The 25,332-nt window shown below is 46.0% G+C and overlaps 1 protein-coding gene across 8 annotated transcripts in view; it reads left to right on the forward strand.

Annotated features, from left to right (window-relative positions):
• Positions 1-25,332, forward strand: part of RBMS1 (RNA binding motif single stranded interacting protein 1) — a 621,011-nt gene that overhangs the window by 588,069 nt on the left and 7,610 nt on the right. For all 8 annotated transcript variants that reach the window (XM_063933647.1, XM_063933644.1, XM_063933646.1 and 5 more), the window contains exons 12-13: positions 1,077-1,157; positions 5,700-5,784. In XM_063933647.1, coding sequence (XP_063789717.1) covers positions 1,077-1,157; positions 5,700-5,777 — 159 coding nt within the window. In that variant the 3' untranslated portion in view covers positions 5,778-5,784. The remainder of the gene's footprint in view (positions 1-1,076; positions 1,158-5,699; positions 5,785-25,332) is intronic.

Raw genomic sequence — 25,332 nt, forward strand, 5'->3', positions numbered from 1 at the left:
CCCTTTTCTGCTCTCAGCCACCTTGTGAGACCTCTTGGGACAGTTGCATAAGTCCCGGTCTCTGCTACTATATGTATTGTCAGAGGTTTTTAACACCTGACAGGGAATTGTGAGTAGAAGATAAGGAGAATATATGATAAAGATCAAAACTGTGGCTCTGGGCTGCTCATCTAGGCAGTAACACCTTTACAACGCATTCATTTAACAAAAGGTGTCTTATTAAAAAGGTACGGATGTTCTTTATAGGACATGAATGCCTTAAAAAAGAATCCATTCCACAATCGCTATTAAGTTGACCAGTTGATGGCACTGGTTTATTGATGGATGATACTTTGTTGGACAAACAAGCAAATGTCAGCTGTCAGAAATAGGACTAGGTTGAAAGATTTGAAAGATCCTGCTTAAGTAAAAAAAAAAAAAAAATGCATATTGTTGGCCATAAAAAGATAATGACTTTGTTTTTTGTATATTTCTTTTAATAATTATATGCTACTTAATATTTAGTCCTTGCAAATCATTGAATCACTTCATTTAACTTAAAAATGTTCTGTTTAGTGCTAAGAATGTCATACAGAATCTTCGGCCTTGTGTCTCATCAACAATGCATCAGTTTTGTTTTTTTGTATGAGATGATAGTAGTTTAAGAGATTTAACAGGGTGACACAATCAAGGAGTGGTGCAGAGTTAATGACACCACACCTAGACACATAATGGGTTTCCCCAGTGATGGTCATGACTCATATAATTAAGTTACACCAAACCCGTTTTGGTAACACAATCATACAGACAAGACACAATTAGGCGGCTGGCACAACACCCAGTATGTTACAATTTCTGCGTTCAGTCAAGAGGAAGATAAGGACATGTACATTTAACAGAGGGTAAGCTATAATATCTTCCCCGGAATCCTAGGGTCGACGGATTGGTTATTATACCCATGTCAGTGGCTCATGCATTGACACATACACATTATTGCAGAACCTTTCACAATGAATTCTGTTTTTGCATGAAATTATACAGTGATGTGCTGTGGTTTTTTCGTTATCTAAATGATGTACATTATCATTTTATTTCAGTATATGCCTGCAACAACAGCTATGCAAGGAGCGTACATACCGCAGTACGCACACGTCCAAGCGGCTGCTGTTTCTGTGGAGGTCAGTGTGGAAATCTGAATTAATGCAATATATTGGAGGGAAATCTAATTGAACACACAGTGGTCTTGAATACTAAAGTGTGATTATGTGTGCAGATAGAGTCTGACAACTGCAGTAGTGTTACAGAAAGCCTGTCTCCAGGATCTGAATTCCCATTTTATTTCTACATTGCATTGGGCTCTGCTGGACTTGGGACGTTGCTTGTAAACTAGCAGATAATAAAAACATAGGTGCAGATGTAGCCATGCCCATCTTACTGCAGTGCTGCTTGTTGCATCACGGCATGCTGCATGGCGGGCCGGGCTGTGACTATTCATATTCCTTTAGGAATTAATGGAGCTTTAGCTGGCTGCGCCATGCAGCAAACCGTGTTGCAGCATGCTGCATCGCAGAGAAGATGAGCATGGCTACATCTGTATCTTTCAACTATACCTCCCAAACTAAGGCCAAGATTTATCAAGCCTTAGAGAGTGATAAATAGCACGGTGATAAAGTACCAGCCAACCAGCTACTAACTGTCATTTTTCAAACACAGCCTGTGACATGGGAGTTAGGAGCCGATTGGCTGGTGCTTTATCTCCATGATATTTATCACTCTCCAAGGCTTGATAAATAGGGGCCTTAGTGGTCTGCTTATGAGCTGCAGAAAGAGTCTATCATCACTTAAGAAGAAGAATTCTGCAGAGAAATCGCTAGGTGGCTCGCAGTATATCTCTCCCATTAGTCTCCTTTGGGGACTGCATTGTGTGTTCAGTTTATCAAGCAATAGAAATATTCGCTTTCCACCACTAGGTAATGCCATCTTGGCATGACGTTATATAAACCCTGCATTGGGAAGATCCGTGAAGCTGGAGAAGCTTCGCCAGATCCTCTTTGGGTCAAGTGTCATTGGGGGTCATTCCACGTTAATCGCTCGCTGCCTATTTTTGCAGCGCAGCGATGAGGGCAAAAAACGGTATTTATGCGTATGCCCCGCAATGCGCACGCGCGACGTACGGGTACAATGAACGATGTGGTTTTGCAGAGTCTCTAGCGAAGATTTAAGTCACACTGATGGCCGCAGAGTGATTGACATGAAGTGGGCGTTTCTGGGTGTAAACTGACCGTTTTCAGGGAGTGTTTGGAAAAACTCAGGCGTGCCAGGGAAAACGCAGACGTGGCTGGGTAAATGCTGGGCGGGTGTGTGACGTCAAATCCGGACACGAATAGGCTGAAGTGATCGCAAGCGCTGAGTAAGTTTTGAGCTACTCTGAAACTGCACAAATTGTTTTTGCAGAGCTCGGCTGCACATGCGTTCGCACTTCTGCCAAGCTAAAATACACTCCCCAGTGGGCGGCGGCATAGCGTTTGCACGGCTGTTAAAACTACCTAGCGAGCGATCAACTCGGAATGACCCCCATTGTGCATATTGTCTGAACTCCTTGCCAGCAGTGTTGGATTGCTGGTGAGGTGGAGAGAACCACTGCATAGGAGCAGTGTTTTCCACACTGCTCCAAGAGGGGCAGAAATTGATAAATAGGGAGGGCACTGTGCACTCTTGCTATGATATATACAGAGACACAGAACCGCGCCCCCACTGAGGCACCACCAATGATAAATAGTCCCTAACACATACAGAATGAAGACACCCCTGATTTTCCTAATTTCAGAGAGATCCTCACTAAAATGCTCTATTTTTTAGATGAAACTCCACCTAGTTAATCCAGCCGCGCCCCTCTCAAGGAACATGATCTTTAAGTGTGGTGGGGCAGAGGGTTTTTGGCTCTTATAAACTGAAAGAATTAAGATTGGCATAGCCAAAACATTTAGGTCCCCATAGTAACAATTTGAAGGAGTCACTGCCCCCAAGATTTCAAGAAAGACACCCTCTCAACATTAGTTGTTCATTGTATGCCTCATAGTAGTGCCCTAGTTCATTATATGCCCCATAGTAGTGCCCTAGTTCATTGTATGCTCCATAGTACTGCCCTAGTTCATTATACACCCCATAGTAGTGCCCAAGTTCATTGTATGCCCCATAGTAGTGCCCAAGTTCACATTACAACTACAGTGCCCCAATTTCATATTATGCCACATTGTAATGCTGCCATTTCACAGTACGTATATGCCACATTGTAATGCTGCCATTTCACAGTACGTATATACCACATTGTAATGCTGCCATTTCACAGTACGTATATACCACATTGTAATGCTGCCATTTCACAGTACGTATATACCACATTGTAATGCTGCCATTTCACAGTACGTATATACCACATTGTAATGCTGCCATTTCACAGTACGTATATACCACATTGTAATGCTGCCATTTCACAGTACGTATATACCACATTGTAATGCTGCCATTTCACAGTACGTATATACCACATTGTAATGCTGCCATTTCACAGTACGTATATACCACATTGTAATGCTGCCATTTCACAGTACGTATATACCACATTGTAGTGCTGCCGTTTCACAGTACGTATATACCACATTGTAGTGCTGCCGTTTCACAGTACGTATATACCACATTGTAATCCTGCCATTTCACAGTATGGGGGAAAGGAAGGAAGTGAGAGCATTAGAAAGAAACAGAAGGAATAGGCGGGAGAGAGAGAGAGGAGGAATTGGTGGAGATGGGCGAGAAAGAAAGGAGGAATAGGGGCAGACAGGAGAGAGAGGAAGAATAGGGCAGACTGGAGTGAGCGAGAGGAGAGGAATATGGGCAGATGGGAGGGAGAGAGAGAACGGGGAAATGTTAGAGTGTGTGTACGTGAGAGAGGGAAGATATAGATAGACAGGTGAGAGAGAAGGCATAGGTGGACATGGGGGAGAGAGTGTATGCACGAGAGAGAGTGGATAGGTGGAAATGGGAGAGAGAGAATTGGGGAAAATGAGAGAGAGAGAAAGTGAATAGTGGGGAATTGAAGACCTGTGTGTCTGTGAGGGGGAGGGGGGTAAGACAGAATTATAGTAGAAAATGGAAGACAGTGTTGTTGTGTGATAGAGAGGGGGGTGAGACAGAACTATATGAGAAAATGGGAGAGAGTGTCTGTGTGAGAGAGAGAGGGGGGGAGGAAAGAGAAGGATAGGAGAAATTGGGAGAGAGCGAGGGGGAATAAAGAGAGCGTCCTGACCCAGACATGACTAGAATAGTTTGGACAAGTACTCACCTTGGTTGGGGAGCTGAGAGGGTGGTCCTGGCTGCACTGGTTTCCTTTTGCTCTGAATTTCCCCTTTGTATCCACGCATCTTGCTGGGTCTTTCTTCTCCTCCTCCTCCTCCTCCTCCTCCTCCTCCTCCTCCTCCTCCTCTCCTCACAGGCGGTGTGCCACCTACCTGCAGCAGCAAAGCACTCCTCTCCTCCATCACTGAGAGCTTGAATGATAGTGGCAAGAAGCATGCGTTTAAGTCATCCCTTCAATCCTACGTTTCGGGGCAGTGGCGTCCTTTTGTCAAGGTGATAGAAAGGGATTTATATCACCTTTACAAAGGGGTGCCACTGCCCACAAATGTTGGTTTGAAGTTATGAATTAAACGCACGCTTCTTTCTACTATCATTCCACATCGTCTGAGTTCTGCTGCTTGTCAGATTTACTCCATACAAATGCTTTCCAGAGGGCACCGCAGCAATTATTGAATAAGCCAGGGTGAGTGCTGATTCAACTGCTATATATACATAATTTCAGACTTGAGGTCACTGCACGTGCCAAGTGTCTGGTTTTTTCTTCTTTATTTCTCCTCTCCCTGATGTCGAGATCACACATACCTCTGTTGCTTTCTATGTCTCTAAGCTATACAATAGTGAAAATGCCATTAAAATTCATCCAGTAGCGTGATGCTAAAACAAACAGACAGAAATTCCCCCCAATTTTTTTTTGTCTCCATAGTTCAGAAACAGTCCATAGAAGTATATTTTGCCCCAAAAATTGCTATTTACAGACACATAGGACACCGGAATCCCGACAGCTGGCAATGCCGGCAGCCGGAATACTGGGCAAACGGGACTATTCCCATACCGAACCCATCGAGCCGTGAAAAGAGTGGAGATGGGGAATGGTGGAGTAGATGCCTATACCAACAAATCAGCTTTGAGGTACCATTTATCAAGCACATGCTATACAATGATAGGTAGAACATTAGAACATGATTGGTTGCTACGGGTAAGTTTTCCATGCTTTTCACATCTTAATAGATCTCTCAGTTCAAATTCTGCACACAGGTATCACCCCTCAGATGCGAACTGTGTTCTTTCCCCCGCAGTATAATCATTAAACTATACCTGTACACAGCCTTGTAACTATGTTTGTTTAGTGAATGTGTATGACACAAGGAGGAGAAACATCACATGCCAGATGTGAACCTACTCCTTTGTAGAACAGGTGGTGTCTGGCTGGATAACGTGTGGGGGGACTTCCCTCCTTTGCTAATGATATACAAGTTGTATCATTCCCTGCCTAACTCTGTCTCTTCTTTGGTTCTCTTGTTTGTCTAAGGCAGAGGCCCATTTGCTACGTTTCATGTGTAGTAATATAGATGTCTAATTTCCTTCAGGAACCCAGTGGGCAACAACAAGTGACAGTAGAGACCTCTAGTGATCATTCTCAGTACACCTATCAACAGAACAAGTAACGCTAAGGTAAGGAGATAATAAAATAACAGAGGGAAATAATTGTACGTGGCTACATGACATATAAAGATACATTTATGGGGATATTTTCTATCAGGGATTTTGTTTTGCGTGACTCAGGGACGTGAAATAAAATCCCCGATAACCAGCCCTATCAGTCCCATTTTTCCACAAAATCAGGTTTGGGAACTTATCCCGCATCCTATGTGTTCACAAAAAATAAGAATTTACTTACCGATAATTCTATTTCTCGGAGTCCGTAGTGGATGCTGGGGTTCCTGAAAGGACCATGGGGAATAGCGGCTCCGCAGGAGACAGGGCACAAAAAGTAAAGCTTTTCCAGATCAGGTGGTGTGCACTGGCTCCTCCCCCTATGACCCTCCTCCAGACTCCAGTTAGGTACTGTGCCCGGACGAGCGTACACAATAAGGGAGGATTTTGAATCCCGGGTAAGACTCATACCAGTCACACCAATCACACCGTACAACTTGTGATCTAAACCCAGTTAACAGTATGATAACAGAGGAGCCTCTGAAAGATGGCTCCCTAAACAATAACCCGAATTAGTTAACAATAACTATGTACAAGTATTGCAGATAATCCGCACTTGGGATGGGCGCCCAGCATCCACTACGGACTCCGAGAAATAGAATTATCGGTAAGTAAATTCTTATTTTCTCTATCGTCCTAGTGGATGCTGGGGTTCCTGAAAGGACCATGGGGATTATACCAAAGCTCCCAAACGGGCGGGAGAGTGCGGATGACTCTGCAGCACCGAATGAGAGAACTCCAGGTCCTCTTTTGCCAGGGTATCAAATTTGTAGAATTTTACAAACGTGTTCTCCCCTGACCACGTAGCTGCTCGGCAGAGTTGTAATGCCGAGACCCCTCGGGCAGCCGCCCAAGATGAGCCCACCTTCCTTGTGGAATGGGCCTTAACAGATTTAGGCTGTGGCAGGCCTGCCACAGAATGTGCAAGTTGAATTGTGTTACAAATCCAACGAGCAATCGACTGCTTAGAAGCAGGCGCACCCAACTTGTTGGGTGCATACAGTATAAACAGCGAGTCAGATTTTCTGACTCCAGCCGTCCTTGAAATGTATATTTTTAAAGCTCTGACAACGTCCAACAACTTGGAGTCCTCCAAGTCGCTTGTAGCCGCAGGCACTACAATAGGCTGGTTCAGGTGAAACGCTGATACCACCTTAGGGAGAAAATGCGGACGCGTCCGCAGCTCTGCCCTATCCGAATGGAAAATTAAATAAGGGCTTTTATAAGATAAAGCCGCCAGTTCAGATACTCTCCTGGCGGAAGCCAGGGCCAGTAACATAGTCACTTTCCATGTGAGATATTTCAAATCCACATTTTTTAGTGGTTCAAACCAATGGGATTTGAGGAAATCTAAAACTATATTTAGATCCCACGGTGCCACCGGAGGCACCACAGGAGGCTGTATATGCAGTACTCCTTTGACAAAAGTCTGGACCTCAGGGACTGAGGCCAATTCTTTTTGGAAGAATATTGACAGGGCCGAAATTTGAACCTTAATAGATCCCAATTTGAGACCCATAGACAATCCTGATTGCAGGAAATGTAGGAAACGACCCAGTTGAAATTCCTCCGTCGGAGCACTCCGATCCTCGCACCACGCAACATATTTCCGCCAAATGCGGTGATAATGCTTCGCGGTGACTTCCTTTCTTGCCTTAATCAAGGTAGGAATGACTTCTTCTGGAATGCCTTTTCCTTTTAGGATCTGGCGTTCAACCGCCATGCCGTCAAACGCAGCCGCGGTAAGTCTTGAAAGAGGCAGGGACCCTGTTGAAGCAGGTCCCTTCTCAGAGGTAGAGGCCACGGATCGTCCGTGACCATCTCTTGAAGTTCCGGGTACCAAGACCTTCTTGGCCAATCCGGAGCCACTAGTATCGTTCTTACTCCGCTTTGCCGTATGATTCTCAATACCTTTGGTATGAGAGGCAGAGGAGGAAACACATACACCGACTGGTACACCCAAGGTGTTACCAGCGCGTCCACAGCTATTGCCTGCGGATCTCTTGACCTGGCGCAATACCTGTCCAGTTTTTTGTTGAGGCGAGACGCCATCATGTCCACCATTGGTCTTTCCCAACGGTTTATTAGCATGTGGAAAACTTCTGGATGAAGTCCCCACTCTCCCGGGTGAAGATCGTGTCTGCTGAGGAAGTCTGCTTCCCAGTTGTCCACGCCCGGGATGAACACTGCTGACAGTGCTATCACGTGATTCTCCGCCCAGCGAAGGATCCTGGCAGCTTCTGCCATTGCACTCCTGCTTCTTGTGCCGCCCTGTCTGTTTACATGGGCGACTGCCGTGATGTTGTCCGACTGGATCAACACCGGTCTTCCTTGAAGCAGAGGTTCCGCCTGGCTTAGAGCATTGTAGATTGCTCTTAGTTCCAGAATGTTTATGTGAAGAGACTTTTCCAGGCTCGACCACACTCCCTGGAAGTTTCTTCCTTGTGTGACTGCTCCCCAGCCTCTCAGGCTGGCGTCCGTGGTCACCAGGACCCAATCCTGTATGCCGAATCTGCGGCCCTCCAATAGATGAGCCCTCTGCAACCACCACAGAAGAGATACCCTTGTCCTTGGAGACAGGGTTATCCGCAGGTGCATCTGAAGATGCGACCCTGACCATTTGTCCAACAGATCCCTTTGGAAAATTCTTGCATGGAATCTGCCGAATGGAATTGCTTCGTAAGAAGCCACCATTTTTCCCAGGACTCTTGTGTCCAGAATCATCCCTAGGAACAGCAGACGAGTTGTCGGCATTAATTGGGATTTTGGAATATTCAGAATCCATCCGTGCTGCTTTAGCACCTCTTGAGATAGTGCTAATCCCATCTCTAGCTGTTCTCTGGACCTTGCCCTTATTAGGAGATCGTCCAAGTATGGGATAATTAATACGCCTTTTCTTCGAAGAAGAATCATCATCTCGGCCATTACCTTTGTAAAGACCCGAGGTGCCGTGGACAAACCAAACGGCAGCGTCTGAAACTGATAGTGACAGTTTTGTACAACGAACCTGAGGTACCCCTGGTGTGAGGGGTAAATTGGAACGTGGAGATACGCATCCTTGATGTCCAAGGATACCATAAAGTCCCCTTCTTCCAGGTTCGCTATCACTGCTCTGAGTGACTCCATCTTGAACTTGAACTTCTTTATGTACAGGTTCAAGGACTTCAGATTTAGAATAGGCCTTACCGAGCCATCCGGCTTCGGTACCACAAATAGAGTGGAATAATACCCCTTCCCTTGTTGTAGAAGAGGTACCTTGACTATCACCTGCTGAGAGTACAGCTTGTGAATGGCTTCCAAAACCGTCTCCCTTTCGGAGGGGGACGTTGGTAAAGCAGACTTCAGGAAACGGCGAGGTGGATCTGTCTCTAATTCCAACCTGTACCCCTGAGATATTATCTGCAGGATCCAGGGATCTACCTGCGAGTGAGCCCACTGCGCGCTGTAATTTTTGAGACGACCGCCCACCGTCCCCGAGTCCGCTTGAGAAGCCCCAGCGTCATGCTGAGGCTTTTGTAGAAGCCGGGGAGGGCTTCTGTTCCTGGGAAGGAGCTGCCTGTTGCTGTCTCTTCCCTCGACCTCTGCCTCGTGGCAGATATGAATAGCCCTTTGCTCTCTTATTTTTAAAGGAACGAAAGGGCCGCGGTTGAAAAGTCGGTGCCTTTTTCTGTTGGGGAGTGACTTGAGGTAGAAAGGTGGATTTCCCGGCTGTAGCCGTGGCCACCAAATCTGATAGACCGACTCCAAATAACTCCTCCCCTTTATACGGCAAAACTTCCATATGCCGTTTTGAATCCGCATCGCCTGTCCACTGTCGCGTCCATAAAGCTCTTCTGGCCGAAATGGACATAGCACTTACCCGTGATGCCAGTGTGCAGATATCCCTCTGTGCATCACGCATATAAAGAAATGCATCCTTTATTTGTTCTAACGACAGTAAAATATTGTCCCTGTCCAGGGTATCAATATTTTCAATCAGGGACTCTGACCAAACTACCCCAGCACTGCACATCCAGGCAGTCGCTATAGCTGGTCGTAGTATAACACCTGCATGTGTGTATATACTTTTTTGGATATTTTCCATCCTCCTATCTGATGGATCTTTAAGTGCGGCCGTCTCAGGAGAGGGTAACGCCACTTGTTTAGATAAGCGTGTTAGCGCCTTGTCCACCCTAGGAGGTGTTTCCCAGCGCTCCCTAACCTCTGGCGGGAAAGGGTATAATGCCAATAATTTCTTTGAAATTATCAGCTTTTTATCAGGGGCAACCCACGCTTCATCACACACGTCATTTAATTCTTCTGATTCAGGAAAAACTATAGGTAGTTTTTTCACACCCCACATAATACCCTGTTTAGTGGTACCTGTAGTATCAGCTAAATGTAACGCCTCCTTCATTGCCAAAATCATATAACGTGTGGCCCTACTGGAAAATACGGTTGATTCGTCACCGTCACCACTGGAATCAGTGCCTGTGTCTGGGTCTGTGTCGACCGACTGAGGCAAAAGGCGTTTCACAGCCCCTGACGGTGTTTGAGGCGCCTGGACAGGCACTAATTGATTGTCCGGCCGCCTCATGTCGTCAAACGACTGCTTAAGCGAGTTGACGCTATCCCGTAATTCCACAAATAAAGGCATCCATTCTGGTGTCGACCCCCTAGGAGGTGACATCCCCATATTTGGCAATTGCTCCGCCTCCACACCAATATCGTCCTCATACATGTCGACACACGTACCGACACACAGCAGACACACAGGGAATGCTCTACACGAAGACGGGACCCACTAGCCCTTTGGGGAGACAGAGGGAGAGTCTGCCAGCACACACCAAAAAAGCGCTATATATGACAGGGATAGCCTTATAATAAGTGCTCCCTTATAGCTGCTTTATATATATCAAAATATTGCCATTAAATTTGCCCCCCCTCTCTGTTTTACCCTGTTTCTGTAGTGCAGTGCAGGGGAGAGACCTGGGAGCCGTCCTGACCAGCGGAGCTGTGAGAGGAAATGGCGCCGTGTGCTGAGGAGATAGGCCCCGCCCCTTTTCCGGCGGGCTCGTCTCCCGCTATTTTGTGAATCCAGGCAGGGGTTAAATATCTCCATATAGCCTCTGGGGGCTATATGTGAGGTATTTTTAGCCTTTTAATAGGTTTTCATTTGCCTCCCAGGGCGCCCCCCCCCAGCGCCCTGCACCCTCAGTGACTGCGTGTGAAGTGTGCTGAGAGGAAAATGGCGCACAGCTGCAGTGCTGTGCGCTACCTTTAGAAGACTGCAGGAGTCTTCAGCCGCCGATTCTGGACCTCTTCTTACTTCAGCATCTGCAAGGGGGCCGGCGGCGCGGCTCCGGTGACCATCCAGGCTGTACCTGTGATCGTCCCTCTGGAGCTGATGTCCAGTAGCCAAGAAGCCAATCCATCCTGCACGCAGGTGAGTTCACTTCTTCTCCCCTCTGTCCCTCGTTGCAGTGATCCTGTTGCCAGCAGGAATCACTGTAAAATAAAAAACCTAAGCTAAACTTTCTCTAAGCAGCTCTTTATGAGAGCCACCTAGAATTGCACCCTTCTCGGCCGGGCACAAAAATCTAACTGGAGTCTGGAGGAGGGTCATAGGGGGAGGAGCCAGTGCACACCACCTGATCTGGAAAAGCTTTACTTTTTGTGCCCTGTCTCCTGCGGAGCCGCTATTCCCCATGGTCCTTTCAGGAACCCCAGCATCCACTAGGACGATAGAGAAATATAATTTTTTTACCCCCTCAAAAAAGGAGTATAATTGGATAGGGAGAAAAAAAAAAAGAAAAATGCAACCACTTGCTGATGCTGGCATCCCCACCGGGTCCCATCGCTGATGACATTGCATCGTTTGAGAGCCGTCTTGTGCAGGGCTCAACAAATTTTTATAAGATGTAGGAGCCAGCTTAAAAGTTTAGGAGCCAGAACATCACCTGCTACCTAAATATGAAAACTTGCCCCATCAATCCCTAAACACAATGCATGTATACATACCAAAAGAGAAGAAGTTCTGTGCTCCGTAAAATAAACACGAATAAAGGGTGAAGACACTGGGAAAGCAAACTGAACTATAAGGTGTACCCCACACTGTAAGGTACAGGACTGTGCACCACAGAACATACTTAGTATTGTATAATACCCTCTTGGTTAATGACTGCTGAGCTGCAAGAAGTTATACCGGAGCTCTGTTCCAACCCTCTCCGTACCGCACAGGGTTAAAGCTGGAAACATAACCAATCATTTGGAGCCATGCTGCGATCCAACCTGCTCTGTGACTCCGGCCTGAGGGCCGACCGACGCATGCACAGAGCAAGCGCGGCTACAATATTCTCCTCTTGTCTCACCCGTAGAGCCAACAGTGACATATGTATTGCTATACACAGAGTATTATGTGGAAAACATAGGTACATTTGCCAACCAGTAAGCATGGTCTTATTTTCCCTGAACACCTGAAATTGTGTCACCCGTATCAGTGTGTGTTAGCTGAATACATGCGACTCCTTAGCTGTAAAAACTGTGCAAGGAGCCATGGGAAGTGTAGTCCACACCGGGCTTGCCTCTTCATAGAAAAGAGTAGGTGTCAACTGCTGCTTGACAAGGATGCCCACCTTGTGAGGATAACAGGATTAGACAAGAGTTAGCAGCGCTCTAACCCTATATATAGTTAGTGCAGTATTACTATAAATATTTATACATACTGGTTCAGTACAATAATACAGTAGATGTGTTAATACTGATTCAATATCATCAATGATAATTGCAGTAAACAGTGTTTATAATGCCCAAGTGCAGTTAAATAAGGAGGGGGTAATATTGCAGTATACAGTGTTCACAACATACACTAGAAATGCAACTTGAAACATAGGGTAATTGGTGTTGTGTTACCCTATTTCAAGTTCCATTTATATTGTATGTTGTGAACACTGTGTATGGCACTCGCCATATGAGATGTTAAGAAATAATACATATTCAACCAAATAAACTGCACTTATAAATACTGTTTAGCCTTATTATCACTGACAATATTGAATGAGTATATACACATCTACTGTATTATTGCACTGAAACAGTATGTATACTTACTGTAGTACTGCACTGACTACATACAGGAGTTACAGCGCTGCTAACTATTGTTTAATCTTGTCTATTCATAGCGCCGCAGCATTGTGACAGCAGTGCCTGGCCCTGTCAGCGCCAGCAACCCGGTGCGGCTGCAGGGGACGGCTTTGGTACTGCTCTGTGTGCGCCATGTCTGTAATCCCGGTGTGAGGAAGCCGCAGTGCAGGGGGAAAAGGAGGTGGAGCTGGCAGTGCTAAAAGATCCTGCAGCTGAGTGGCAGGCAGCTCTAGACTAGTGTAGAGGCTGGGCTTCCCGCTGACCACCGATGAGAGCGCCAGCTGTGTGACTCAGGGGAGCTGCTATTTTACAAGTCGGCTCTCCTAAAATCCATTCGCCAGAACTAAAATGTTAATCGCCATGGCGACCTTGCCCCCCAGATTTGTCGAGCCCTGGTCTAGTGTGTACGCACCTTTGCTCACATTATGTAGTTGTTATATACTTGGAAAAAGGATAAATCAGAGCTATATACATTTAAATAGGATCATCTGCGCCATTTCCCTGTTATAAGGCACAATTATCCCTGTGGCTGCATGCATTTTCTTTTAAGGTTTTTCGTGACCAATACATATATGGAATATATGAAACCAAATCGCTATAGAGAGTAAAACCAATCCTAAAAAGTTTTTTAAATACATAAACGGTAAAAGGTTAAAAAAGGAGAATATAGGTCCATTAAAAGATGAATTAGGAGAATTGATAAATGATGACGAAACAAAAGCGGAAATACTGAACAAATTCTTTTCATCAGTATTCACCAGTGAAGAACTGATGGTGGGAGTAGAGCATAACAATTGTGACAGTAATGATTCATGGTTAGATACTTGTTTAAGCGAAGAAGTTGTCCGGGAGAGACTAAGCAAAATTAAGATTAATAAATCACCTGGTCCTGATGGACTTCACCGGAGGGTTCTTATGGAGCTTAGTTCACAACTAGCACGACCCCTATACTTGATTTTCAATAGTTCAATTAGATCAGGCATGGTACCGAAGGATTGGCGTATAGCTGAGGTAGTGCCATTATTTAAAAAGTGATCCAAAAATCTTCCGGGAAACTACAGACCAGTTAGTTTAACATCTATAGTGGGGAAAATATTGGAAGGAATTCTAAGGGACGTCATACAGGAGTATCTAAAGTCTGCTAGGATTATTAGCAAGAACCAGCATGGGTTTGTGAGGAACAGGTCATGTCAGACTAACTTAATTAGCTTCTACGAGGAAGTGAGCAATAATCTTGATCAAGGAAAAGCAGTGGATGTGGTCTTCCTAGATTTTGCAAAAGCCTTCGATACAGTTCCTCACAGGAGAATGATGATCAAATTAAAGGAGATTGGCCTAGGAAAAACTATTTGCACATGGATAAGCAGCTGGTTGGATAGCAGGGTACAGCGAGTAGTGGTCAACGGGAAGTCCTCAACCTGGTCCCCAGTAGTCAGCGGAATACCACAAGGGTCCGTACTCGGACCACTACTGTTCAACATATTTATCAATGACCTAGAAATAGGCCTGGAAAGCACAGTGTCAATCTTTGCAGATGATACTAAACTGTGTAAGGTAATTAATTCAGAATTGGATGTGGAGTCCTTGCAGAATGATCTATCTAAACTTGAACTCTGGGCGTCTAAATGGAAAATGAGGTTCAATACAGACAAATGCAAGGTTATGCATTTTGGGACTAAAAACAAACTTGCATCCTACATATTAAATGGGGAATGCCTAGGGGAAACAGAGTTGGAAAAAGATTTGGGGGTATTCATTGATAATAGGCTTAATAACCGTACACAATGTCAAAACGCAGTAAAGAAGGCAAGTAAGGTGCTAGCGTGCATAAAAAGGGGAATTGAGACAAGGGACTCGGATGTAATCATGCCGCTGTATAAGGCATTAGTACGTCCGCACCTGGAATATTGTGTTCAGTTTTGGGCACCATTGTATAAAAAAAGACATCAGTGAACTCAAAAGTGTTCAAAGGCAAGCTACTAAATTGATTAAAGGCCTAGAAGGACTGGACTATAAGGAAAGACTTACTAGGCTGAATATGTATACACTAGAAAAGAGACGCCTAAGAGGAGATATTATTAATATCTTCAAATATGTAAAGGGACATCACAAAGAGTTATCAGAGGAATTATTTATTAAAAGAACACAGTTTAGGGCACGTGGGCACTCGCTGCGACTGGAGGAGAGAAAGTTCCTAACGCAACGGAGGAAAGGGTTCTTCACTGTTAGGGCAATCAGGATGTGGAATTCCCTGCCAGGGAAGGTGGTAATGGCGCACTCTGTAATTGGATTTAAAAAAGGAATGGATAAATTTCTGAATGAAAAAGCTATCCAAGGTTATAATACTTAAAATATCAAAGTGGTTAATCCGGGGGTAACATGAGTTATAGTCGCTAACTAGTCATAAAACATTATTTAGCAAGTATGTAGAATCATCATAACTTAAAACAGGTTGAACACGATGGGCAATTTGCCTCTATTCAACCTCAAATACTATGTTCCTAATATACGAACAACATGTGAAAAGTATTAGTGTTTCTCTATCGTCCTAGTGGATGCTGGGGTTCCTGAAAGGACCATGGGGAATAGCGGCTCCGCAGGAGACAGGGCACAAAAGTAAAGCTTTCCGATCAGGTGGTGTGCACTGGCTCCTCCCCCTATGACCCTCCTCCAGACTCCAGTTAGATTTTTGTGCCCGGCCGAGAAGGGTGCAATTCTAGGTGGCTCTCCTAAAGAGCTGCTTAGAGAAAGTTTAGCTTAGGTTTGTTATTTTACAGTGAGTCCTGCTGGCAACAGGATCACTGCAACGAGGGACAGAGGGGAGAAGAAGTGAACTCACCTGCGTGCAGGATGGATTGGCTTCTTGGCTACTGGACATCAGCTCCAGAGGGACGATCACAGGTACAGCCTGGATGGTCACCGGAGCCGCGCCGCCGGCCCCCTTGCAGATGCTGAAGTAAGAAGAGGTCCAGAATCGGCGGCTGAAGACCCTTGCAGTCTTCTAAAGGTAGCGCACAGCACTGCAGCTGTGCGCCATTTTCCTCTCAGCACACTTCACACGCAGTCACTGAGGGTGCAGGGCGCTGGGGGGGGGCGCCCTGGGAGGCAAATGTAAACCTATATACTGGCTAAAAATACCTCACATATAGCCCCCAGAGGCTATATGGAGATATTTAACCCCTGCCAAACTTCACTAAAGAGCGGGAGACGAGCCCGCCGGAAAAGGGGCGGGGCCTATCTCCTCAGCACACAGCGCCATTTTCTCTCACAGAAAGGCTGGAGAGAAGGCTCCCAGGCTCTCCCCTGCACTGCACTACAGAAACAGGGTTTAAACAGAGAGGGGGGGCACTAATTGGCGATATAAATATATATATAAAGATGCTATTAGGGAGAAACACTTATATAAGGTTGTCCCTATGTAATTATAGCGTTTTTTTGGTGTGTGCTGGCAAACTCTCCCTCTGTCTCTCCAAAGGGCTAGTGGGGTCCTGTCCTCTGTCAGAGCATTCCAGGTGTGTGTGCTGTGTGTCGGTACGTGTGTGTCGACATGTATGAGGACGATGTTGGAGGAGGCGGAGAAATTGCCTGTAAGGGTGATGTCACTCTCTAGGGAGTCGACACCGGAATGGATGGCTTATTTAGGGAATTACGTGAGAATGTCAACACGCTGCAAGGTCGGTTGACGACATGAGACGGCCGACAAACAATTAGTACCGGTCCAGGCGTCTCAGAAACACCGTCAGGGGTTTTTAAAAAAACGCCTATTTACCTCAGTCGGTCGACACAGACACGGACACTGAATCCAGTGTCGACGGTGAATAAACAAACGTATTCCTCATTAGGGCCACACGTTAAGGGCAATGAAGGAGGTGTTACATATTTCTGATACTACAAGTACCACAAAAAAGGGTATTATGTGGGAGTGAAAAAACTACCTGTAGTTTTTCCTGAATCAGATAAAATAAAATGAAGTGTGTGATGATGCGTGGGTTTACCCCGATAGCAAATATTGGCGTTATACCCTTTCCCGCCAGAAGTTAGGGCGCGTTGGGAAACACCCCTTAGGGTGGAAAAGGCGCTCACACGCTTATCAAGTGGCGTTACCGTCTCCAGATACGGCCGCCCTCAAGGAGCCAGCTGATAGGCAGCTGGAAAAATATCCTAAAAAGTATATACACACATACGGTGGTTATACTGCGACCAGCGATCGCCATCAGCCTGGAGATGCAGTGCTGGGTTGGCTTGGTCGAATTCCCTGACTAAAAATATTTTATTGATATAGAGCATTTAATAGGATGCATTCTATATATATGTATGCGAGATGCACAGAGGGATATTTGCACTCTGGCATCAAGATAAGTGCGTTGTCCATATCTCCCAGAAGATGTCATGGACACGACAGTGGTCAGGTGATACAGATCCCATACGGCACGTGGAAGTATTGCCGTATAAAGGGAAGGAGTTATTTGGGGTCGGTCCATCGGACCTGGGGGCCACGGCTACAGCTGGGAAATCCAACCTTCTTACCCCAAGTTACATCTCAGCAGAAAAAGACACTGTCTTTTCAGCCTCAATCCTTCCGTTCCCATGTGGGCAAGCGGGCAAAAGGCCAGTCATATCTGCCCAGACATAGAGGAAAGGGAAGTAGACTGCAGCAGGCAGCCCCTTCCCAGGAAAAGAAGCCCTCCACCAGTGGGGGGGTAGTCTCAAGAGTCTCAGCGCGCAGTGGGATCACTCGCAAGTTGACCCCTAGATCGTACAAGTATTATCCCAGGGGTACAGATTGGAGAGTCGAGACATTTTTTCCTCGCAGGTTCCTGAAGCCTGCTTTACCAACGGCTTCCTCCGACAGGGAGGCAGTATTGGAAAAAATTCACAAGCTGTATTTCCAGCAGGTGATAATCAAAGTACCCCTCCTACAACAAGGAAAAGGGTATTAGTCTTCCACACTATATTGTGGTACTGAAGCCAGACGGCTTGGTGAGACATAGTCTAAATCTGAAATCTTTGAACACTTACATAAAAAGGTTCAAATCAAGATGGAGTCACTCAAAGCAGTGATAGAGAACCGGAAAAAAGGGGACTATATGGTGTCCCTGGACATCAAGGATTACCTCCATGTCCAAATTTGCCCTTCTCAACAAGGGTACCTCTGGTTCGTGATACAGAACTGTCAATATCAGTTTCAGACGCTGCCGTTGAATTATCCACGGCACCCCGGGCCTTTACCAAGGTAATGGCCGAAAAGATGATTCTTAAAAGAAGAAAGGCATCTTAATTATCCCTTACTTGGACGATATCTTGAAAGGGGCAAGTTTCCAGAGAACAGTTGGAGGTCGGAAAAGAACTATCTAAAGTAGTTCTACGACAGCACGAGTGGATTCTAAATATTCCAAAAATCGCAGCTGTTTTCCGATGATACGTCTGCTGTTCCTAGGAATGATTCTGGGCATAGTCCAGAAAGAGGTATTTCTCCTGGAGGGGAAAGCCAGGGAGTTATCCGACCTAGTCAGAAACCTCCTAAAACCAGGCCAAGTATCAGTGCATCAATGCACAGGAGTCCTGGGAAAAATGGTGGCTTCTTACGAAGCGATTCCATTCGGCAGATCTCACGCAAAAACTTTTCAGGGGGATTTGCTGGACGAATGGTCCGGATCGCATCTTCAGATGCATCAGCGGATAACCCTGTCTCCAAGGACAAGGGTGTCTCTTCTGTGGGGGCTGCAGAGTGCTCATCTTCTAGAGGGCAGCACATTCAGCATTCAGGACTGTGTTCTGGTGACCACGGATGCCAGCCTGAGAGGCTGGGGAACAGTCACACAGGGAAGAAATTTCCAAGGAAGTGTGGTCAAGTCTGGAGATTTCTCTCCACATGAATATACTGGAGCTAAGGGCAATTTACGATGCTCTGAGCCTAGGAAGAACTCTGCTTCAAAGTCAACCGGTGCTGATCCAGTAGGACATCATCATGGCAGTCGCCCACGTAAACAGACGGGGCGGCACAAGAAGCAGGAGGGCAATGACAGCAAGGATTCTTCGCTGGGCGAAAGATCATGTGATAACACTGTCAGCAGTGTTCATTCCGGGAGTGGACAACTAGGAAGATTTCCTCAGCATGAATGAATTCCACCCGGAAAAGTGGGAACTTCATCTGGAAGTTTCCACATGTTTGTAAACCGTTGGGAAAGACCAAAGGTGGTTATGATGGCGTCTCACATGAAGCGCCAGGTCTAGAGACCCTCAGGCAATAGCTGGGACGCTCTGGTAACACCGTGGGTGTACCAGTCGGTGTATGTGTTCCCTCCTCTGCCTTTCATACCCAGTGTATGGAGAATGATAGGAAGGAGAGGAGTAAGAACTATACTCGTGGCTACGGTTTGGCCAAGAAGAACTTGGTACCCGGAACTTCAAGAGATACTAGAAAGGATCTTGATTCAGCAAGAATCATGTCTGTTCCATGACTTACCGCAGCTGCGTTGACGCCAGGGCGGTGAACGCCGGATCCTAAGGGAAAAAGGCATTCCGGAAGAGGTCATCCCTACCCTGGTCAGAGCCAGGAAGGAGGTGACCGCACAACATTATCACCGCTTAGGTGAAAATATGTTCCATGGTGTGAGGCCAGGAAGGCTCCACGGAAGAATTTCAACTAGGTTAATTCCTACATTTCCTGCAAACAGGAGTGTATATGGGTCTCAAATTGGGGTCCATTAAGGTTCAAATTTCGACCGGTCGATTTTCTTCCAGAAAGAAATTGGCTTCAGTTCCTGAAGTCCAGAAGTTGTTAAGGGAGTACTGCATATACAACCCCCTTTTGATGTCTCCAGTGGCACTGGGCGATCTCAACGTAGTTTGGGATTCCTAAAATCACATTGGTTTAAACAACTCAAATCTGTGGATTTGATATATCTCACATGGAAAGTGACCATGCTGTTGGTCCTGGCCTCGGCCAGGCGAGTGTCAGAATTGGCGGCTTTATCTCATAAAGCCATATCTGATTGTCCATTCGGACAGAGCAAAGCTGTGGACTCGTCCCCAGTTTCTCCCTAAGGTGGTGTCAGCGTTTCACCTGAACCAGCTTATTGTGGTACCTGCGGCTACTAGGGACTTGGAGGACTCCAAGTTGCTGGATGTTGCCAGGGCCCTGAAAATATAGTTTCCAGGTCGGCTGGAGTCAGGAAATCTGACTTGCTGTTTATCCTGTGTGCACCCAACAAGCTGGGTGCTCCTGCTTCTAAGCAGACTATTGCTCGTTGGATTTGTAGTACAATTCAGCTTGCACATTCTGTGGCAGGCTTGCCACAGCAAAAAATATGTAAATGCCCATTCCACAAGGAAGGTGGGCTCATCTTGGGCGGCTGCCCGAGGGGTCTCGGCATTACAACTCTGCCGAGCAGCTACGTGGTCAGGGGAGAACACGTTTGTAAAATTCTACAAATTTGATACCCTGGCAAAAGAGGACCTGGAGTTCTCTCATTCGGTGCTGCAGAGTCATCCGCACTCTCCCGCCCGTTTGGGAGCTTTGGTATAATCCCCATGGTCCTTTCAGGAACCCCAGCATCCACTAGGACGATAGAGAAAATAAGAATTTACTTACCGATAATTCTATTTCTCGGAGTCCGTAGTGGATGCTGGGCGCCCATCCCAAGTGCGGATTATCTGCAATACTTGTACATAGTTATTGCTAACTAAATCGGGTTAGTGTTATTGTGAGCCATCTTTTCAGAGGCTCCCCTGTTATCATACTGTTAACTGGGTTCAGATCACAGGTTGTACAGTGTGATTGGTGTGGCTGGTATGAGTCTTACCCGGGATTCAAAATTCCTCCCTTATTGTGTACGCTCGTCCGGGCACAGTATCTAACTGGAGTCTGGAGGAGGGTCATAGGGGGAGGAGCCAGTGCACACCACCTGATCGGAAAGCTTTACTTTTGTGCCCTGTCTCCTGCGGAGCCGCTATTCCCCATGGTCCTTTCAGGAACCCCAGCATCCACTACGGACTCCGAGAAATAGAATTATCGGTAAGTAAATTCTTATTATTTTCGGAAAGAAGTAAATATTACTGAGCAGTCATGCTTCCACAATCTCCCTGAAATGCTTAATCAAAAGTGGGTATAATGGAACAGCACTAAGGGTTGAGATAAATGTGAAACTGTAGAACAAGGTTAAATTGGACTCAACACAGTCTAATTTGTTGATCCAATTGTTTCACATTTTAGATCAAGGATTTACCGCTGATCCATTGTACCTACCTATTCTTGAACCTTTCCCACATAGGAGTCAGGAGGATTGATATGCCTCCTATACAGCTGCTAGTTGGTATATTTCTTAGCACCATTGTAATGGAATTGTTATTTGTACTCTCATCTATTGCTCTGTCAGGCCAGCAACTCATCATTATGCTTCCTGTGTTTTTTAGCTACTTGCCTGCTTATTAGTCATATTATCAACCTTTTTTGACAATGTACCTTTAACGGTACACTGATTACATTTATATTAAAAATTGTATAGAAAGGCCTTCACTGCATTATTGGACATATAAGGCAGGATGTACTAAGCGTCACTTCTGCGAGGCGGTACATCCTGCTGCTTATCACCTACATACTAATCACATATATACTTATATATACAATTAGTAGCACAAAGAAGAGCTGTCCTTTGCAAACACAGGGCTTCTGGGTTTAACCTTATAGTAACCTCAAACCCTGTTCCATCTGTTGTAGTCGGTGGCTAGCAGCCTGTTTGAAGCACGACTATAATCTGTGTGCTAAATAACTTCTCACCCTTACCTGTATCTGTACTGACCCATGGACCTGATTCAGAAGTGGGAGCTTTTTGTATTGCGAAAATACTAATGCTGCAGGAGGCGTTTGAAGAAAAACACGTTTAGTAAAGTGGCCCCTGTTGCAGTCCCCTCCCCCCATCAGGGTTACGTGCAATTCTGAATCGGACCCCATGTGTCAAATTTCAGACGGGTATTTTATATCCTTACCAGACATTCGTTCAGGGAGGCCGGGATGCGTAGAAGAGGCCACTGCAGCCACTTATGGCAGTCTATTGTAGTTAGACTGTCTTTCTATTTACCATAATTTGTTATTCAGACAGACCAAAAAAAAGCTATGTTTTAACGGGATGTATACCTTCCCCTACATCCCTCTCTCTTAGAATCTTGACAGTCGGCATTCCGACTAGCAGGGACTATTCCCACTCATGGGTGTCCACGACACCCATAGAGTGGGAGTAGAACCTGTGGCAACCGGTAACCCAACCCGTTTTAACATGTACTTTCCTCAACACAACATCAGTACAGATAGAAAATATGATAGGTTTTGACCCTTTATTTAAGCCCATTGATGCAGCTTGGGTGTTGCAACACTGACATTGTTGTATTTGACTTATGTAGTAACTTAGGCCCTCATTCCGAGTTGTTCGCTCGTTGCCGATTTTCTCTATATTGCGATTAGTCGCTTACTGCGCATGCGCATGGTTCGCAGAGCGCATGCGCTTCGTTATTTTACTCAAAAGTTAGGTATTTTACTCACGGCATTACAAGGATTTTTCTTCGTTCTGGTGATCGGAGTGTGATTGACAGGAAGTGGGTGTTTCTGGGCGGAAACTGGCCGTTTTATGGGTGTGTCTGAAAAAACGCTGCCGTTTCTGGGAAAAATGCGGGAGTGGCTGGAGAAACGGGGGAGTGCGTGGGCGAACGCTGGGTGTGTTTGTGACGTCAAACCAGGAACGAAACTGACTGAACTGATCGCAGTGGCAGAGTAAGTGTCGAGCTACTCAGAAACTGCTAAGAAATTTCTATTCGCAATTTTGCTAATCTTTCGTTCGCAATTCTGCTAAGCTAAGATACACTCCCAGAGGGCGGCGGCTTAGCGTGTGCAATGCTGCTAAAAGCAACTAGCGAGCGAACAACTCGGAATGAGGGCCCTAGTGAACTGTTATCAACAGCCCAGCCCTTAGAACAGGGACGGATCTAGACTTTTCTTTTAGGGGGGGGGGGCGGTTTATTTATTCCTGACTCCTCCCCTACACATTACTCCTCCCACTTCCCATATCAACCTTCCATTAATGCTGTAAAGAGCATATAAAGCATTGCCAGGCTGCACATGTACTTATTTAGCACACACACACTGGGCGCATGTAACTACTAACACACTGATGGGCGGCACACACTGTCCAAGCTGGGGGTGACGGCATGGGATGATGGCAGATGGGGCTAGGGGCCCCAGGGACACGGAGGATGGGGAGGGATGTTAGTACAGCCACACATGATCACCTGGCAGCAGCCCCCACCTCATGTAAGTGGGCGTGGCTATGACAGTTAGGGGGGGCGTTCGCCCCATTCGCCCCTCCCTGGATCCGGCCCTGCCTTAGAATAGATATTAGTCTGGGTAATGTTTGAGAGCATTTAAAGTCTATTTGACATGGAACTTGTACATTTACAGGTTGAGTATCCCTTATCCAAAATGCTTGGGACCAGAGGAATTTTGGATATCGGATTTTTCCGTATTTTGGAATAATTGCATATTATAATGAGATATTATGGTGATGGGACCTGAATCTAAGCACAGAATGCATTTATGTCACATATACACCTTATACACCCAGCCTGAAGGTAATTTTAGGCAATATTTATTATAACTTTGTGCACTAAACAAAGTTTGTGTACATTCACACAATTCATTTATGTTTCATATACACCTTATGCACACAGCCTGAAGGTCATTTAATACAAGATTTTTAATAACTTTGAGTATTAAACAAGTTTGTGTACATTGAGCCATCAAAAAACAAAGGTTTCACTATCTCAGTCTCACTCAAAAAAGTCTGTATTTCGGAATATTTGGATATGGGATACTCAACCTGTATCAGACTCCAGAGATTGCAGCAGCTAAAACGATTTCCAGTAAGTGACATCAATATAGCTGCGAATGATTGATTTATTGTTGCATGTAACATTGTATTTTTCTCTAACGTCCTAAGTGGATGCTGGGACTCCGTAAGGACCATGGGGAATAGCGGCTCCGCAGGAGACAGGGCACAAAATAAAAGCTTGAGATATCAGGTGGTGTGCACTGGCTCCTCCCCCTATGACCCTCCTCCAAGCCAGTTAGATTTTTGTGCCCGGCCGAGAAGGGTGCAAACTAGGTAGCTCTCCAGAGCTGCTTAGAATAAAAGTTTAGTTAGGTTTTTTTATTTTCAGTGAGTCCTGCTGGCAACAGGCTCACTGCATCGTGGGACTAAGGGGAGAAGAAGCGAACTCACCTGAGTGCAGAGTGGATTGGGCTTCTTAGGCTACTGGACGTTAGCTCCAGAGGGACGATCACAGGTTCAGCCTGGATGGGTCACCGGAGCCGCGCCGCCGTCCCCCTTACAGAGCCAGAAGAGACGAAGGTCCGGTGAAAGCGGCGGCAGAAGACATCCTGTCTTCAAGACTAAGGTAGCGCACAGCACCGCAGCTGTGCGCCATTGCTCTCAGCACACTTCACACTCCGGTCACTGAGGGTGCAGGGCGCTGGGGGGGAGCGCCCTGAGACGCAATATAACACACATATACATTAGCTGGCAAAAGGAATACATCACATATAGCTCCAGGGCTATATGGATGTATTTTTTCCCCTGCCATTTTACACAAAAAAGCGGGAGTTAAGGACGTCGTGAAGGGGCGGGGCCTATCTCCTCAGCACACTGGCGCCATTATTCCCTCACAGCTCCGCTGGAAGGACGGCTCCCTGATTCTCCCCTGCAGTACTGCATCTGATTCAGGGTAAAAAAGAGAAGGGGGGGCATTTTGGCAGCAAATAACTAGATTAACAGCAGCTATAAGGGATTAACACTTATATAAGGTTATCCCTGTATATATATAGCGCTGGGTGTGTGCTGGCAGACTCTCCCTCTGTCTCTCCAAAGGGCTAAGTGGGGTCCTGTCCTCTATCAGAGCATTCCCGGTGTGTGTGCTGTGTGTCGGTACGCGTGTGTCGACATGTATGAGGAGGAAAATGAGGTGGAGGCGGAGCAGTTGCCTGTGTTAGTGATGTCACCCCCTAGGGAGTCGACACCTGACTGGATGATTGTGTTTAAGCAATTAAGTGATAATGTCAGCAATTTACAAAAAACTGTTGACGACATGAGAAAGCCGGCAAATCAATTAGTGCCTGTTCAGGCGTCTCAGACACCCTCAGGGGCCCTAAAACGGCCGCTACCTCAGTGGGTCGACACGGATCCAGATACAGATACTGAATCTAGTGTCGACGGTGACGAGACAAACGTAATGTCCAGTAGGGCCACACGTTACATGATCACGGCAATGAAAGAGGCATTGAACCTTTCTGACACTACAAATACCTCAAAGGCGGGTATTATGTGGGGTGTGAAAAAA

This window comes from Pseudophryne corroboree, chromosome 7 (assembly GCF_028390025.1).
Source record: "Pseudophryne corroboree isolate aPseCor3 chromosome 7, aPseCor3.hap2, whole genome shotgun sequence".
Classification (NCBI taxonomy): domain Eukaryota; kingdom Metazoa; phylum Chordata; class Amphibia; order Anura; family Myobatrachidae; genus Pseudophryne; species Pseudophryne corroboree.